This window comes from Egretta garzetta, unplaced genomic scaffold (assembly GCF_000687185.1).
Source record: "Egretta garzetta isolate BGI_Z169 unplaced genomic scaffold, ASM68718v1 scaffold136, whole genome shotgun sequence".
In the NCBI taxonomy this organism is placed as follows: Eukaryota; Metazoa; Chordata; class Aves; order Pelecaniformes; family Ardeidae; genus Egretta; species Egretta garzetta.
In genome coordinates this window covers 4,601,535-4,615,938 of record NW_009260066.1, presented here as the reverse complement: position 1 = coordinate 4,615,938, position 14,404 = coordinate 4,601,535, and the positions used below count along the sequence as shown (strand labels likewise).

The following is a 14,404-nucleotide window of genomic DNA, read 5'->3' as shown; positions in this document are numbered from 1 at the left end:
GACCTGTTGCAACTGGACACAGTTGTGTCCAACACAGGAATGGTATCTGACACTGCAAAAATAATCTCAAAAACATTTAAATAAAACTATAGCAAGACACCTTTGTTCACTTCTCTCTCTCTCTCTCATGCTAAAGCTATGAACTAGTGCACGCTTGACAAAATAATTAATCTTCCCACAAATGTTTTTGTTTTTCAGGAATGTAGAATGACAAGAATTTCTCTTTCAGCACTACTGAAATAAAATAATTTATTTCAATTTTTACTGAGATGCAATCTGCATATGCCATTTTCTGCATAAAAAATCAAAACTTTGCCATGTTACAGAAAATAATGACTCTGTTTCGCATGTTGAATAGCTACTGCCAACATCTTGTAGTAAGTAAAACCGCATTCTAAAACTTCTCTCACTCATCAAATCAAGAATACCTTGACTGTCAATGCCTCCTCTCCTTCCTTGGTTAAAAATGCCAGCAGGAGTTCCTCAATATAAGTAGCAGGTGCCTAATTTCTATCAATTTCATAGAACGGGCTGAAGAATAGGTTCAGTTGTATCTGAAAACTCCTTTTTTTAGTTGAGTACCATATAGACTAGGACTTTATGTCTTCAGGGAGTGACTAAGGGCTTGGCTCTGCAGCCCTCTCCTCCCGCAAATGAACTCGATCCAGATGGTCACTTGTCTATTGCCTTACCACTGCGGCAGCTCAAATGCCTGAACAAACTGCAAATACAAAGATACTGGGTATCTCCAGACAAGTACACTACAGAATGTAAATCTGCAAGCGATCAGAGTTATCTAACATGTAAAATGTCCAGCATGAAATCAAACTGACCACAAAACTTATCTAGGGGACAGGAAAATGAATCATAGCTTTCTTCAATGTCTGATGGCAACAGAAATCTTAACAAAATGCATCAAGGAAGGCACAAATAAACATGGATTTTAAAAAAAAAAGTTAAACTTGATTTGATATACAGAAATAAAGATGGATCTCAATACTATATTATAGTTACTTTAGTCATTTTAAAACGCTCAGCATAGGATTTGTTAGGTTCACCAGATCTTGGCTCCTTGGATGATTTTAAAAGTATCTCACCATCATGAGTATTTTTTAATACTTAAAGAGTGAACTGAGAGTTATTCCAACAGCTGACATTTCAAATAACAAAGACTCCAGAAAGCAGAACTAAGCAACACCATTCTACACACTGTTAAATTCTAAAGACAAAGAATTAACATTAAACCCATATTGTTCAGCCCATCACAATACAGATTAATCCACCAGTTGAAACAAAATTATCTTCCAATTGTCTAAGTTTTCAAATTGTGCTGTCTCTTAAATTCAACATAACTTGAAAGCTTTTTCACTCTGTAAACTATTGGGCCAATGTTTTTCATCTTCTCCTTTGACACAGAATCACTAGAAGCCACCCCTAATTTCACAGGGTTTTTTTGAATGCTGTGTGTTACGTGGGTTGAATTTTGGAAAGAAGGCAGGTAGAGAGAAGAAAAGGACAGCAGAAATGGCCTGGTATGCTCTTCCTTCCACATGTTCTAAAATTGTAACTGAAGCGTTAGTAAATGCTATCTTATGTAATAAACACACCATGAAACACATATGGAAGTTATTCACAGACCGGTTGAGCACAGAAAACACTTCTGGAGACCATCTAGCCCAAACCCTCAGCTCTGGCCCTCGTTCAGTCACATCCTGAGCTTCTCCAAGTATGGAGACTCCATACCTTCCTGGGTAACTTCTTCCAGTGTTCCATCACCCTCATGCTAAAAGCCATACACCAGTAATTGCACATCTTTGGACTGAGATCTCATGACACAGTTGCTAAAATCATGGCTATACAAGGTCTGCCTGGGATGAAGTTATTTTTCTTTGTAGCAGCCCATGCAGTGCTGCGTTTTACAGGCGCGACTGAAATGCTGCGTTGACAGCGCACCGGTGTTTTGACTATTGCTGAGCCATACTTGTGGTGTTGAGGCTTTCCTCTTCCTCCACTCTGCTCCCCTGTACCCACCCCGCAAGAAGGATGGGGTGGGCAAGGAGATGGGAGCGGGCACAGCAGGAGAGGGACATTCCCTGCCACATAATGTCACGCTCTGCAATAAAAGCTCAAGAAAAGGAGGAGGGAGAGGGGGACGTTAAAAGACCCATGGAGGGATGGCCCCAGCCAGCAGCTGAACACCCTGCAGCGCTCATTCCCTGCCCTCTGGACAGGGGAGAAAACAGGAAAAGCAGATGTAACAAAACTCATAGCTCAAGGTAAAGACAGTTTAATAAGTGAAGGGAGGGGCGCGGGGTGGGGGGGCAGTGATGCAAAAGCAATCACTCACCACCTCTCAAGCAGACTGCTGCTCCGACAGTCCGAGCAACACCCACCTTGGAAGACAAAACATCCCCTCCGTTTTTTATTGCTGAGCATATCTCTCTGGTCAATTTAGATCTCTGGAAAACAGAGAAAGCCTCAACACTGTGCAAGCACTGCTCAGCAAGAGCCAAAACAATGGTGTGCTATCAACACTGTTTTAGCAACAAATCTGAATCGTGGCACCATACTGGCTGCTGTAAAGAAAATTAACTCCACCCTAGTCAGACTCGGTACAACCACCAAGAAATTACTTTGCCAATTTTTCCATGAAAATGTAGAAAGATGACTAATGAAGTAATTTGTTATCCATGGAATAAACAGAAAGATCCATAAAAATTAAACACTTTACTAAAGCCCATGGGAAAATACTCCTTCGTTACCACAGTCAACAGAATCCCCGCAATATGTACGTATTATAGGTGCTATATATTGGGGCCTTCCAGGGGACAGCTAAAGGGCTACAGGTTGGCTGTTCTGCGGAGCCGATAGAGGAGAACAAAATAATTAGAGCAGATCTCCATATGACAGACTGCAAACACAGCCCATCGGTCACACTCCTCAACAGAAATTTTAAGCGAGTTACATACAGACTGGTGGGAGCACATGCAAAAGGAACAGATTGGTGAAAAAAATAAGTCTTCCCAGGCAGCTGTAACTTCTTCAGGAATACAAGCAGACATACTGTTGCTTACATTGGTTATTTATTGTGGTTCCAGGCCCATGTCTGGAAATTCAAGTTAGCCAAGAAATAAAGCAAGCTTCTTTCATTTTGTGTTTTCTTACTACTGTTTAGCTTCTTTCTTTTGTATGGAAAAACCTTGGTCTATAATTTATTGAGAGTATAATCATAATCAATACTCTCAGCGACAAAGAGCAGACTGCTTTCATTTTATCTTTTACCCCAATTACAATCACAAAACCTGTAAGAGAATATTAAAAATACTCTACTACCAAGGACAATTTTGTAAAGATCTAGTCTAATACTAGTATCAGATTTCAAAGGAGATACCTTGAGAGCATTTATTGAAACAGCTTAACACAACCCCCCCCCCCATATTCAATGGAAACTGTTGAACAGATGCATTTAAACAAGCAGCAGCACTTCTTAAATCTGAAATGTTCACCTTGAAGACAAACACTACATTTTTAGATAAGCCAAGACAGAACTGTGTGCCCCAAGAAATGCTTATAGTTTCATTATCTTGCATAAACTCATGCTTTGTATATCTCTGTGCTGAATTCAGTGCTGTTTGTTGTTTTTCAGACACTTCCGATTATTCCATACAACAAAACATTAGTCTTCACATATTTAAAGATTTCTTTCTTCAGTAAGTGTCCCATTAAATGAACGAATTAGTTCATTAACTCATTTAACAAGAATTAAAAAGCCCACAAAGTTACTCCCTCTTTCCCACTCCTTATTTATTGTCTTCTGCAGCAAACTTAAATTACAGAATTTGAGCAGTTACCATCTTCCTTTTGCAGCCTTATTATCTTGCATTGTGTACTTCATTAGATGCCTGAACTTGCAGGGAGTTTACCAACTTGCAGCACATACTAAGTTGGACTGAATATGAGCCTATTAGCAATGCTCCAAAACATGCGAAGATGAAGCCTTTTAAAGCTATGCAGATTCTCTTCCACACTGAGGAAGACCTCTGCAAACTAGTTACCAAAATATTAGAAAAATTTTAAAAGCATTTTGTCGTAACTTAGTGCTGCTTAGCTTTACAATCTTGTTTTCCATTCAACAGCATGGAAAGAATCTTCTTCAGATATATGTAATTTATATACACACCTCAAGTGAATCCAGCACTGTATTCTAAAGTAATAACTTACTTGATGTAGTAACTTTCTGAAGGTACTATTTAATGCTGCAAAACCATTCGAGACTAACAGGAGTTCCACTAATTTGCTAGTTACTTTGGTATCACCCATAGTGGGGGCTCCTGGCCCGTCATCCTCCTAAGAAGCCACGTAACTAGAGAATGGGCAAAAGAGCCTTCATGAAAGGCTGACACTGCAGCTAGCTTGGTTTTCAATGAGGATGTCTGGAGGCCAGACTGATTAATGTAGAAGGTATTCAAGAAGCTTGGGCGTGGGATATGCATAGGTTCACAAGGTTCCATTTAGCCTCACACCATCGTCCATTTGAAGTCATATGAAAAAGTCCACTGAACTTCTTAGTTAGGAGACCTCGATGTTTTCTCAGGCACACCAGCTGCCGGGTTTCTACTCACTCAGAAGCCAAGCTGGAAGTGAGAGAAATTCTCTACTGGGATGAAGAATGCCCTGGTTCTAGGTGAGCAAGTATGGAAAAGTTGATTTTGTGGGGCCTGAAATGGCCTCCGTTGAAAGAGGGAGGTGAGTTTTTACTATTGAGAAGTCTTGCATCTACGACAACGCTAAAACCAAGATTATCAAGGATGGAATGCACTGATAGCTTCTCCCACAAAAGAGGAGAAGGTCTCTCTTGTTACCCTTTTTTTTTTTTTTTTTTTACAAATTACTATTTTTTTGTACCAACGGCATAACGAATGCATCCCAACTTTGCTTACTCTAAATGAAGTGATCTGTATTTCTGAACCCAGTATCACGCACATATTACAATGCAATTTAATTACTTTTTCCAACAATGAAGGTATTTTTCCCCTGTTCCTGTAAATATCCATTTCTATTATTTGAAAACCCTACTGAATGTCTCAGATAAAATTAACATTTTTATTTTCTTTTTGCAAATAGAGAAAAATACAAACAGCAGCTTCCAAGACAACACAGCATTCTCTTAATTACAGATGCACGTATGATCCATACAGTCCACAATTTATAGTGTGAAGAAACTCGTTTACAGAAGGACAATACCTTGAAAGAAACAAGCCACGCTCAGGCTTCTGCAAGCTTTAAGAACTTGCTTAGCGACAAGTAACTACTAAGTTAGGTAAAATGATTAGTATACTATCAAGAAAACTACAGTCTTACAATCATAGCAGTAAATAATTATCATGAGCAAGTTACACAAATTTTTTACACAAACATAAAATATGCATGAATCCTTTTACCATTAAAACTTACCTATTATAGTATCTGCCTCCCATCATAAACTGATTGTTTGATGTTGGACATATTTTAAAACGCTGAATATTTTCACTGGTCCGAAAATAAAGTGAATAATCACCAGGTGTATTATCTGAAGGCCTCACAAGAAAACTGCACACCTGGCCAACTGAAAAGATATCATAATAGTGTTACTTTTCTTAGTGTTATATATGAGCCCGTATCAAATCTATTTCCACATAAATTAGCAAGAATTGCACACTTGAGGAAATACAAAGCCTACATGGTAACTTCCAACAGTGATCTCAAGCTAGATGAACTAGTAGCAAACTGCCAAAATCAATGCAAAACAGATTAGCTGCAGCTGGCAACCCAGCCACATCTTTGCCATCTCTTTACAAGAGCATACCAAAAAACTTTGATAACATGTTTTCAAAAATTAATGATTTCTATTCTAATATTTAAAGTATGCTATTTAACAATATGTGTCAGAAATCTCGATGTTTTCATTTAAAGATTAAATTAACTGTACTTGAGAGTCGATACTCATAGCCACAATAGTTCTCTTCCAATGTAGTATTCTGCCAAGGTAATGACCACAGGAGCTGGTCAGACTAGGACACTCATAGATGTTCACACATAAAAGGAAGTTTTGCCAGAGTTTATTACGAATAGGATGACTTTGTGTCATTTCTCTACCACTGCATTTCAATCAGAAATACCAGTACCTGTCATCAGCAAATTGTAAGCCTCTTGTTTGGAGATCTTCCCATGGAACCATCTTAACAAAGATGAAGAGAAAAATTAGAAAGCAAGACCACCAGCTCTCTTTTTTGGCTGTGGTGACATCCAAGGCTCTGGTACCTATGAATTGATCTTTTTTTAAAAAGACCTAATACATATAGATGAGATAATCAATGATTATGCTACTTAATGATTCTGTCCTACCAACAGCATGAAAAAACTAGCATTAACAGGTATAAATTAATTTCAATAAAAACGTCCAACGCTTGGAGTTGATGTTCAAATCCAACTGGGTTTAGAGATGAAAATTAATGGCCTAAATGGTAGATAATTTGATAGGCATTATTTGAAGTCAGTCTCATACAGACAATTTACTTGAATCATGAAATCCAAAGCTCAAACAAGGAGGCAGAAAAACTCAAACTGAATTCTTCCAGAAGCTGTGGAAATAAAACCTAGACTACTGAATACAAACTGCTTTGATGTTACACCTTGTACCTTGCCAGAATCCTGTGTCAGAGCAGTGTCCTAAAAAGTTCAGCAGCCTCTGTCCAGTCTCAGCCTGATACTTACAACTATACAGAAGAGACTGAAACATTACAACTTAATAGCTTATTCTGTCCTTTAAAGGAAAGCTAAAAACATGGCCCTAGTTCTAACTTTCTGTACTACCTTTACAGGATAACTTCTGGCTTCTGGAATGTTTGAAGGAATCACCGTCTCACCAGGATTCCTCTGAGTGGCTCAAATAACTGCGGACAGACAGCATCAAAGCTCCAAGCATCTGGTACAAACGTCTTTGCAAATAAATAAATGAATAAATCCTACATTTTGAAGGCATCCCTACTGCCAAATCAACTAGCAGAACACTAGCAAACAGTAAACAAATACACACGCCCGTGACTTTCTTTCTCCTATTAAGGTAACAAGAAATGCGTCCTTCAGCCATCGGCCTCTTGGAGATCGCAAACTGGGCAACAGAGAAAAAGCAGCAGGTGCATATGTGGCAAGCAAATGGGGGCCGCGTGAAATAATCAAGCCACTAGACTTTTTTTTTTAACTTTCTTTTGCCACTCATCTTTGCTACTAATCTATCAACAGCTTGACATACCAATTCATAGATGATTCTAAATTGTATTCAATCTTTAAAAAAAAAAAAAGTAAGTATTTAAGCAAACAGAACAAATCTTGTAGTCCTCCAGCCTTCACTTTAAAGCTGAAGTGTTTTTATGTGAAGCTAACAGATACAAGCTGTAACTATCGTACTACTGTTTTTCTAATGATACTTTGCTCTCTCTCCAGCATTTAGAGTTGTGCAGATTTGAAAAAAAGAAAGAGTACCTCTAAGGCCAACATTATCTTAAAGAAATACTCCATTGTGCATATTTTGGCTGAAAGTGATCGTACAGGGACTCATCTAGGATTTTAACACTGCAAAACCCATTAGGAATAAGCATACCTATTACAGGACTATTTCATGTTAATTATCCACGCATTTTCAGCAGCTAGCATAGAAAAAAGTCTTGAGACAAAAAAATAACTCTTTGGTTCACCTTCCCAAAAGCTGGGAAATCTCATAGCTGAAGTTTACAAACATTTATGGTTGCTTTTAATAACAAAACAAAAATCCTTACATTTTGCCTTCATGTGGATCTTCTTCTCTTCCCTAATGAGAAAATTAACATATTAAGTGCATGACAACAGTACAGCTCAGTTTTAAAAAAAAATAAACTTCATAGGTTAAGACCTTCTGTAGAAAAAAACCGTGAAGAAGTCTGAGACATTTTTGAACTAAAGGGCTTATTGCAGTTCTATGAAAAGAAGTTTTCCTCTTCATTCACTAAACGAAATTCAGCCAAAATATGTTATTTCAGAGGATTGCTTCTGTCACGTTTCAAGTCCTTCTTTAGAGGTGGCAACTTTTTAAAATCTCAGCTTTCCTAAGGTTAACCTAACCACTGATCTATCAGTCTACAGTTCAACAGTCTAATACTGCCACTTCAGTTTAGCCATTCACATCCTGACACAGATCTGTGAGAAGCATCTGCAGGTAATGCTGCTATTAGCAAAATACATGTATTGTGCAGAAAAATATTATCAAAAATTTTTGATAATATTTTTACTCCAAAGCAATGCTGAGCTTGTTAAAAAAAAATAACCCAAACAACCTTTTCTTTTTTTTTTTTTCTCCTTCTGAAGTATAATAAACCATGTGCTCCCTTACAGTAACTAAATTATCTGCAGGTCAGCTGGTTAGCTTTCTGAGCCCACACAAGCCCTTCTCAATATAATTCACTCATCAATATATTTTCAACCCACACTTCACGCTTAAAAAAAAAACAACCAGAGACCTACCACAATGTAAAATTGCATTCTGTACAGTTTGCGAACGTTTCATGGCAAATATAAAAAAGAAATGCAATTAAATGAGTAGCAGATTCTTCACCGGGACAGTCGGGTTTAGGAAACTGCCCAGTAAATTTACAGTACCATTAGTTTGTAATTCTCTTTGGACAACATGTGAATAAGCACTGTTTTGATACTGAATTAGGCTTAAAAGTTTTGTTATACTATTTTAGAACTAGAAGATGCAATGACTAAGTTTAGAAAAGTACATAACTAGAAAACAGGCAATTAAATGTAACTAGTTTTGGTTTATTTAATATTATTTTACCAAAAAGTCTCATTCACTTAAGAAATTTGAATATAAAAATTACTTACCACTTCTTCTACCAGGTCTTCTACAATAAGACCTTGCTCATCTGTCCGTAGGTTTGTAACCCACATCCAGCCATCTTCCAATTCATTATGGACAATAAACATGTCTCCTTTAAGGAAACTGAAGAGGGTTACAGCAAGATTTAAATCAGAGATACAATCATAATATAAAGTTTAAGGAAGACAATGAATTCTTGAGTATAACTTCCGCAAAATGTTTGAGAAAACCTGTTTGTGAAGAATGCATGAATTGATACCCCGAAGGACATCGTGTATTCTCCTCACAGTTAAGTGGCAACTCTATAGGAGTATTTATACTTTTGATCTACGTTTAGTATCTTAATACCTACTTCAGTTCTGTCAACTTCAAAGTGCACTAGGGACATATAAAACAAAAATAACACCACAACAGTATGAAAAGATAGTAATATTGTTCTTTTATCAAGGGAATCAAATACTAAACACAAGTGAAATACCGAGAGATACACTTAATAGTCTGTAAGGAAATAATACTCCTTTCATTGAAAACTAATCTTTTATAATAAAAGGCTCTGGAAAATCTATTCTTTGTGTTCTCACATACAAAGACAAGTGCTACAAGGAGAGTACAGAGCAATTACCAGAGAAGCCATGCAATTAGCTACAAGAAAAGCATAAATAAGAAGCATTAACATGTCTAAAGGAGCTTAATTTCTGTAAGGTTAGTGTAAGTTACTCCTTAAGTGCTATCCCAAGCTCAGGTCATAGGAAAACCTCTCACTGTAGCACAGCAAGACTTCTCAATCAAGTTTGATGATGCATCAGGGTACAGGAAATAGCAATAAAGTATTGAAGCTCATTAACTACTATTTCAGTCCAAAATTACATAGCAAATTTCTATGGCATTTCTCTCATTTGAAGAAGGCTAACAGAAAAGGCATTAACGTGAGCACAAAGCAAACAGCAAGAACTAAAGAACAAAAAACAACAAACCACTATTGAAAACACAGAATAAATTCAGCTGCTAACGAACATAAATGCTGAGAATGGGTGACAGACAGCAAGAGCACCCTGCATCAGCTGTATTACAAAGAACTATACATTAAGTTACTGCATGGAACACAGGTTGAAATTAACCCTGGAATACATCAAACTTTCTAAATATTAACTATGATATTACAATTTTAAGTCAAGATTCTCTGAAATGCATAAAGTCTTCAAGAGCATCTTAACTTGACCTAGGACAACCTGAGAACTTTGGTCCCAGCTATGCCACAATTTTAGAACTATTTTAACCACATGCATCTCAAAACGCAAACACAGAACTTTGCATTATAGCTGTATACTAAAAGAGGGAGAAAAGGTACTATTTTATACAATTTTGTTATGATAGCAAAGTAATAAGATGCTTTTTCTTCTTAAGTTGGTAGGTGCAGTAAGGCACTTAATGGACTCAATTTATCTTTTTATTCTTACACGTAGTAGGAAGCCTTACTTGCAATATGCAATTAGAGAGTCCCTCCCCTGTCATACCACCACCTTCTCCACTGCTTAGAAAAACAATCTCAAAGACAGTATCTTCACAGCTTTCTTTAAAGAGGTCAGATAGGACTGGACAGTGAGCCTTGGGATAAATTTCCATCCCAGTGAGGATATAAAGCTCTCATATACCTTTCTCTATATCTTAGGCTAATACTCCCAAAACCAAACCAATTCCCAATTCAACCGGTGTGTTAAATCAACTTATTAATCTAAGACTGTCTCATTAAGAGAGATTAAAAATCACTACAGATCTCTTTCAATTCCTCCTACTTTTCCATCTAAAAAAAAAAAAAAATATTCTGACATCTCAGGAAAGCAGTGTCAATTCCAAGTAACCAGCACATGCTCTTCCATTGGATATGAGACTCTTTCTGCATAGCATCTCATTAAAATGCAAGAAAGGTGGGGAATACAGACGAACCCTAAAAAATTTTTGAGGTGCCAATGCTAGAAAGGAAGTGATTAACAGTTAACAAGAAAGTATATGAGACAGGCCTGCAATTTTTTTAAGATCATAAATTACAGGAGATTAGACATTTAAAAGTATCATTTGTTCAACATAAACTCTTTCCAAAAGGAGGGCGGGATGAGAAGGGAAGGGAGAATAATTCTTGCTCCATTTTATGGATAGAGATGAAAAGGTAACTTAGAAAAAATAGTCACCAAGTTTCTATGCACAGGTAAGAAAATGAATACTAGAACATTAAAGGCAAGGCTTTTTTAACATTGCTCCTTTTTAATTATTCAAAGGTGGCATTAAATACACTGTTCTTCCATTGATGAGTAGTCAATGTTCATGTTCTCTTTCTAGTGGTCAGAATTGGTTTGGCTTGAACTATTTATTTGCTATTAGTTAGTTCTATGGCATTTCAGGAAAAAAGGCCTAGCTCATTTATTTGACACATTCACGTGAGGCATTTCTGCACAGAATTCTTTCCTACACAAATTTAACCTCTTGGAGAAAAACATAGGGCTTTATAAAATGTACATCAAAACTATAATGTTACTAATTTTACTTCTATAAAACTAATGTAACTTCCCTTACAATTAATACAAACAAATATACCAAGAATAGAGTCTTACTGCGATTTCCAAAAAAAACCCAGAGAGGCATCATCCTTTAACCTGTGTTAAATTTAAGATGCAACTGGGCAGTATTTGCTTATGAACGCATATTTAAATCATTAGTATTTATAAATACCCTTGAGAATTTCACAACTACTACTATGATTAAAACATACCTTATTTCATCAGTTTCTGGCACTTTGGTGTAAGGTAGAATTGCTCGGACTCTCCTTCTATCCTCCACAGGCTACAATTTAAGAGAAGAGAGCAATGACAAAACTTTTTCCTCTTTCTAGTGCAGAAACATTCTCCCCAGTGGTACACTATTCGGAGGCAAAGGACTGGGGACAGTCACTTATATCCCCCTTGCCAGTTTTCAATTTTCAAAGCTCAAAATCACTGAGAGCTAGTAAAGTGCAATTCATACAGTTGGCTACAAGAGCTCTCGTTTTGTTGAAAAAAGCCCTATTTTCAGAAACCTTGGTTATTGCCAGGATGCATATTTTGAAACCGTTACTAGATACAGAAAATATCACAGAACAGTAAATGCTACATTACAATGGTGCTTTTCACTAGCCAAGAACTGCACATTTTCTTGTTTAACTGTTTACTTACAATGCTATTACTACATTTGGAGATTAACTGCAACACCTGACATCTACACATTTTCATTACACGTTTTCATTAAATAGCAATTTATTTTTTTTTAAAATTCATTACTTTGTATCGGGAAGAATACACTTTTATGTTCCTTACCCTTCAACATATGCTGAGCCTATGTAGAACTACAGGAAACCTTTTACAATGCTTTTTCCAGAGAAAACTATGAACGGTGATTAAAGTTACTATCATTTAAGTAAATGACACTTCAAAATTTTACTTGCCTCTGGAGGTGCTACTGGAAATAAGAGCTTTTCCCCTTTCAGCAAACAAGACACATGACTGTAATAACCAATTAGGTCTGAGAGTGAAGCAAAACGACGTCCACCAATGTAATAGTCTCCACACATGGCAATAATCCTGTTGTTAAAAAAAAAGGATTGACATAAGAAAGTTTTTTGCTACCAATTTTTTTTTAAGAAAAAGGAAGTTAGAATAATGTTGAATTTTTAAAGTAGTCTCTACATTCAGCAAAGTGCAGTATTACAAGCTCTCTATAAACATGTAAGCAAATCTTAGCTAATGAATATTTCAACAAAAATTACGGTCATATATTGCATGATAAACCAGTATTTTAAGACTCTAAAGGAAGTGCTGAATCACAAAAAAGTCAGTAAATTTGCCAGAACCAAACGAAATAGAAGAATGTAATTGTGAGTGTCCTGGAAAACTGAATGCACTAGTAGACACAACAGCATTATTACTTGTATAATGCAGGACATATCTTCTATGACAGGCTCATATAAACTTAACAAGGTATTAAAATATTTTAACAACAAATAACTGCACTTGATTATAAAATGCAGAAAACAAACACCTTCAAAAATAGTCACCTTCTTACAGTTAGTTTAGCATCCATATTAAAAGTTAAGAAATTACTTTGGAATAATCAAAGTATCTCCTTATACTCAATTTTAAAATTTGCAAACTAACAGGAAAAAAAAAATCTTACAAAACTACTTCAGTAGTATAACGCAACGAAGAATTCTTAGAAAACTGTTCATTTTATTCTTTAAGGGTTGTGTTTTTCTGAATACAGAGATTTGTTAATGCACTGTTGTACCAATACCATGTCTGTTCACACTGCTAGTCAATGCAAACTCTAAAAGCAGTCAGAAATTATTTACTTAGGTAAAAGAGTTGATAGTACTTATAAAACATAATATATAACATTCATGTCACACTCAAGAGTCATTCACAAAAGTGAAGTAGTACTTAATCTGAAACACCTTTAATATTTTTGACCAATCAAAAGAAACAATCACATCATGTAAATTGATGGCATCGAGCAGACCTGAACTTCACCAGCACGAAGAGTCCTGAGTAGCAGCTCACGTGCATTCTCATAAAAATGTAAGAAATTGAGCAACAAATTATTACCAAGCTAAACAAATTCTGCTGTTAAAAAAAAAAATTACTGTACCAAGAATAAACATATTTGAATCTTCTCAGTGTTCTAATTCATGTTTGACCTCTTCACAAAGCTTGTGAACAACTCAAAAACAAAAGGGGGAGCGAGAGGGAACCCAAACATTCAACTGCCAAGAAACATCCTTCATCCCAAATGAGTACACTATTTATTGGTTTCTTCCATTTTTACTCTTTTTATTTAGCAGGTCAGTATTCTGACACATTCCTGCCCCCAAAATCTTCCTACTCAGTCAGTTCCTTGAACTAAACAATTTCTCCTAAACAGAGATGTAACATGTATACAAAGATGAATCTTCAGAGACGAAATCCGAAGTTTTTAAGCACATAGCAGTGCAAGGGGAGTCAGAAAACAATATAAGGACATAGGCTAGATCTTTTGCCATATTTTCTGTAAGATTCCACGGAAAATAGAGATTAGGTTCTAAATGAAATTTAGTGTTTCAGATTATTATTTCACCAAGCTTTAATGAAACCTTTCTTCAGAACAATCAGCTAGCAAATACAGAAAGGCTTCTGTAATCACAGAAAATTCTGAAGGACAAGATTAGAAGATAAATATTTTCCTTCAAAATATTTTGTATTACTCTGACTCACCAAAAAAGTAACACCACTTCAGTGAAAAAAAGGTTTAGTTTTGACAGATGCATATGCTATAAATCAATCATATGCTGCACAAGCATGTATGTCAGCATGCAACTTTCAAGAGTTGCCAAAAGAATTAAAAGAGTTTAAGAAAGTTTCATCTAAAATGTTGGGATTTCAGATGCACAGAAATGTAAGAAAAGTTTAATGTGAAAAATAACACTTTTAGCAAACTAAATATGAGGGG

The 14,404-nt window shown here is 36.2% G+C and overlaps 1 protein-coding gene across 1 annotated transcript in view; it reads right to left on the bottom strand.

The window, feature by feature from the left end:
• RASA1 (RAS p21 protein activator 1) overlaps positions 1-14,404 on the bottom strand; it is a 52,366-nt gene that overhangs the window by 30,869 nt on the left and 7,093 nt on the right. The window contains exons 4-9 of the mRNA XM_009641123.2: positions 12,369-12,504; positions 11,661-11,731; positions 8,902-9,019; positions 7,815-7,846; positions 6,165-6,217; positions 5,455-5,605 (exon numbers count right to left, since the gene is read on the bottom strand). Of these exons, the coding sequence (XP_009639418.1) occupies positions 5,455-5,605; positions 6,165-6,217; positions 7,815-7,846; positions 8,902-9,019; positions 11,661-11,731; positions 12,369-12,504 (561 nt within the window). The remainder of the gene's footprint in view (positions 1-5,454; positions 5,606-6,164; positions 6,218-7,814; positions 7,847-8,901; positions 9,020-11,660; positions 11,732-12,368; positions 12,505-14,404) is intronic.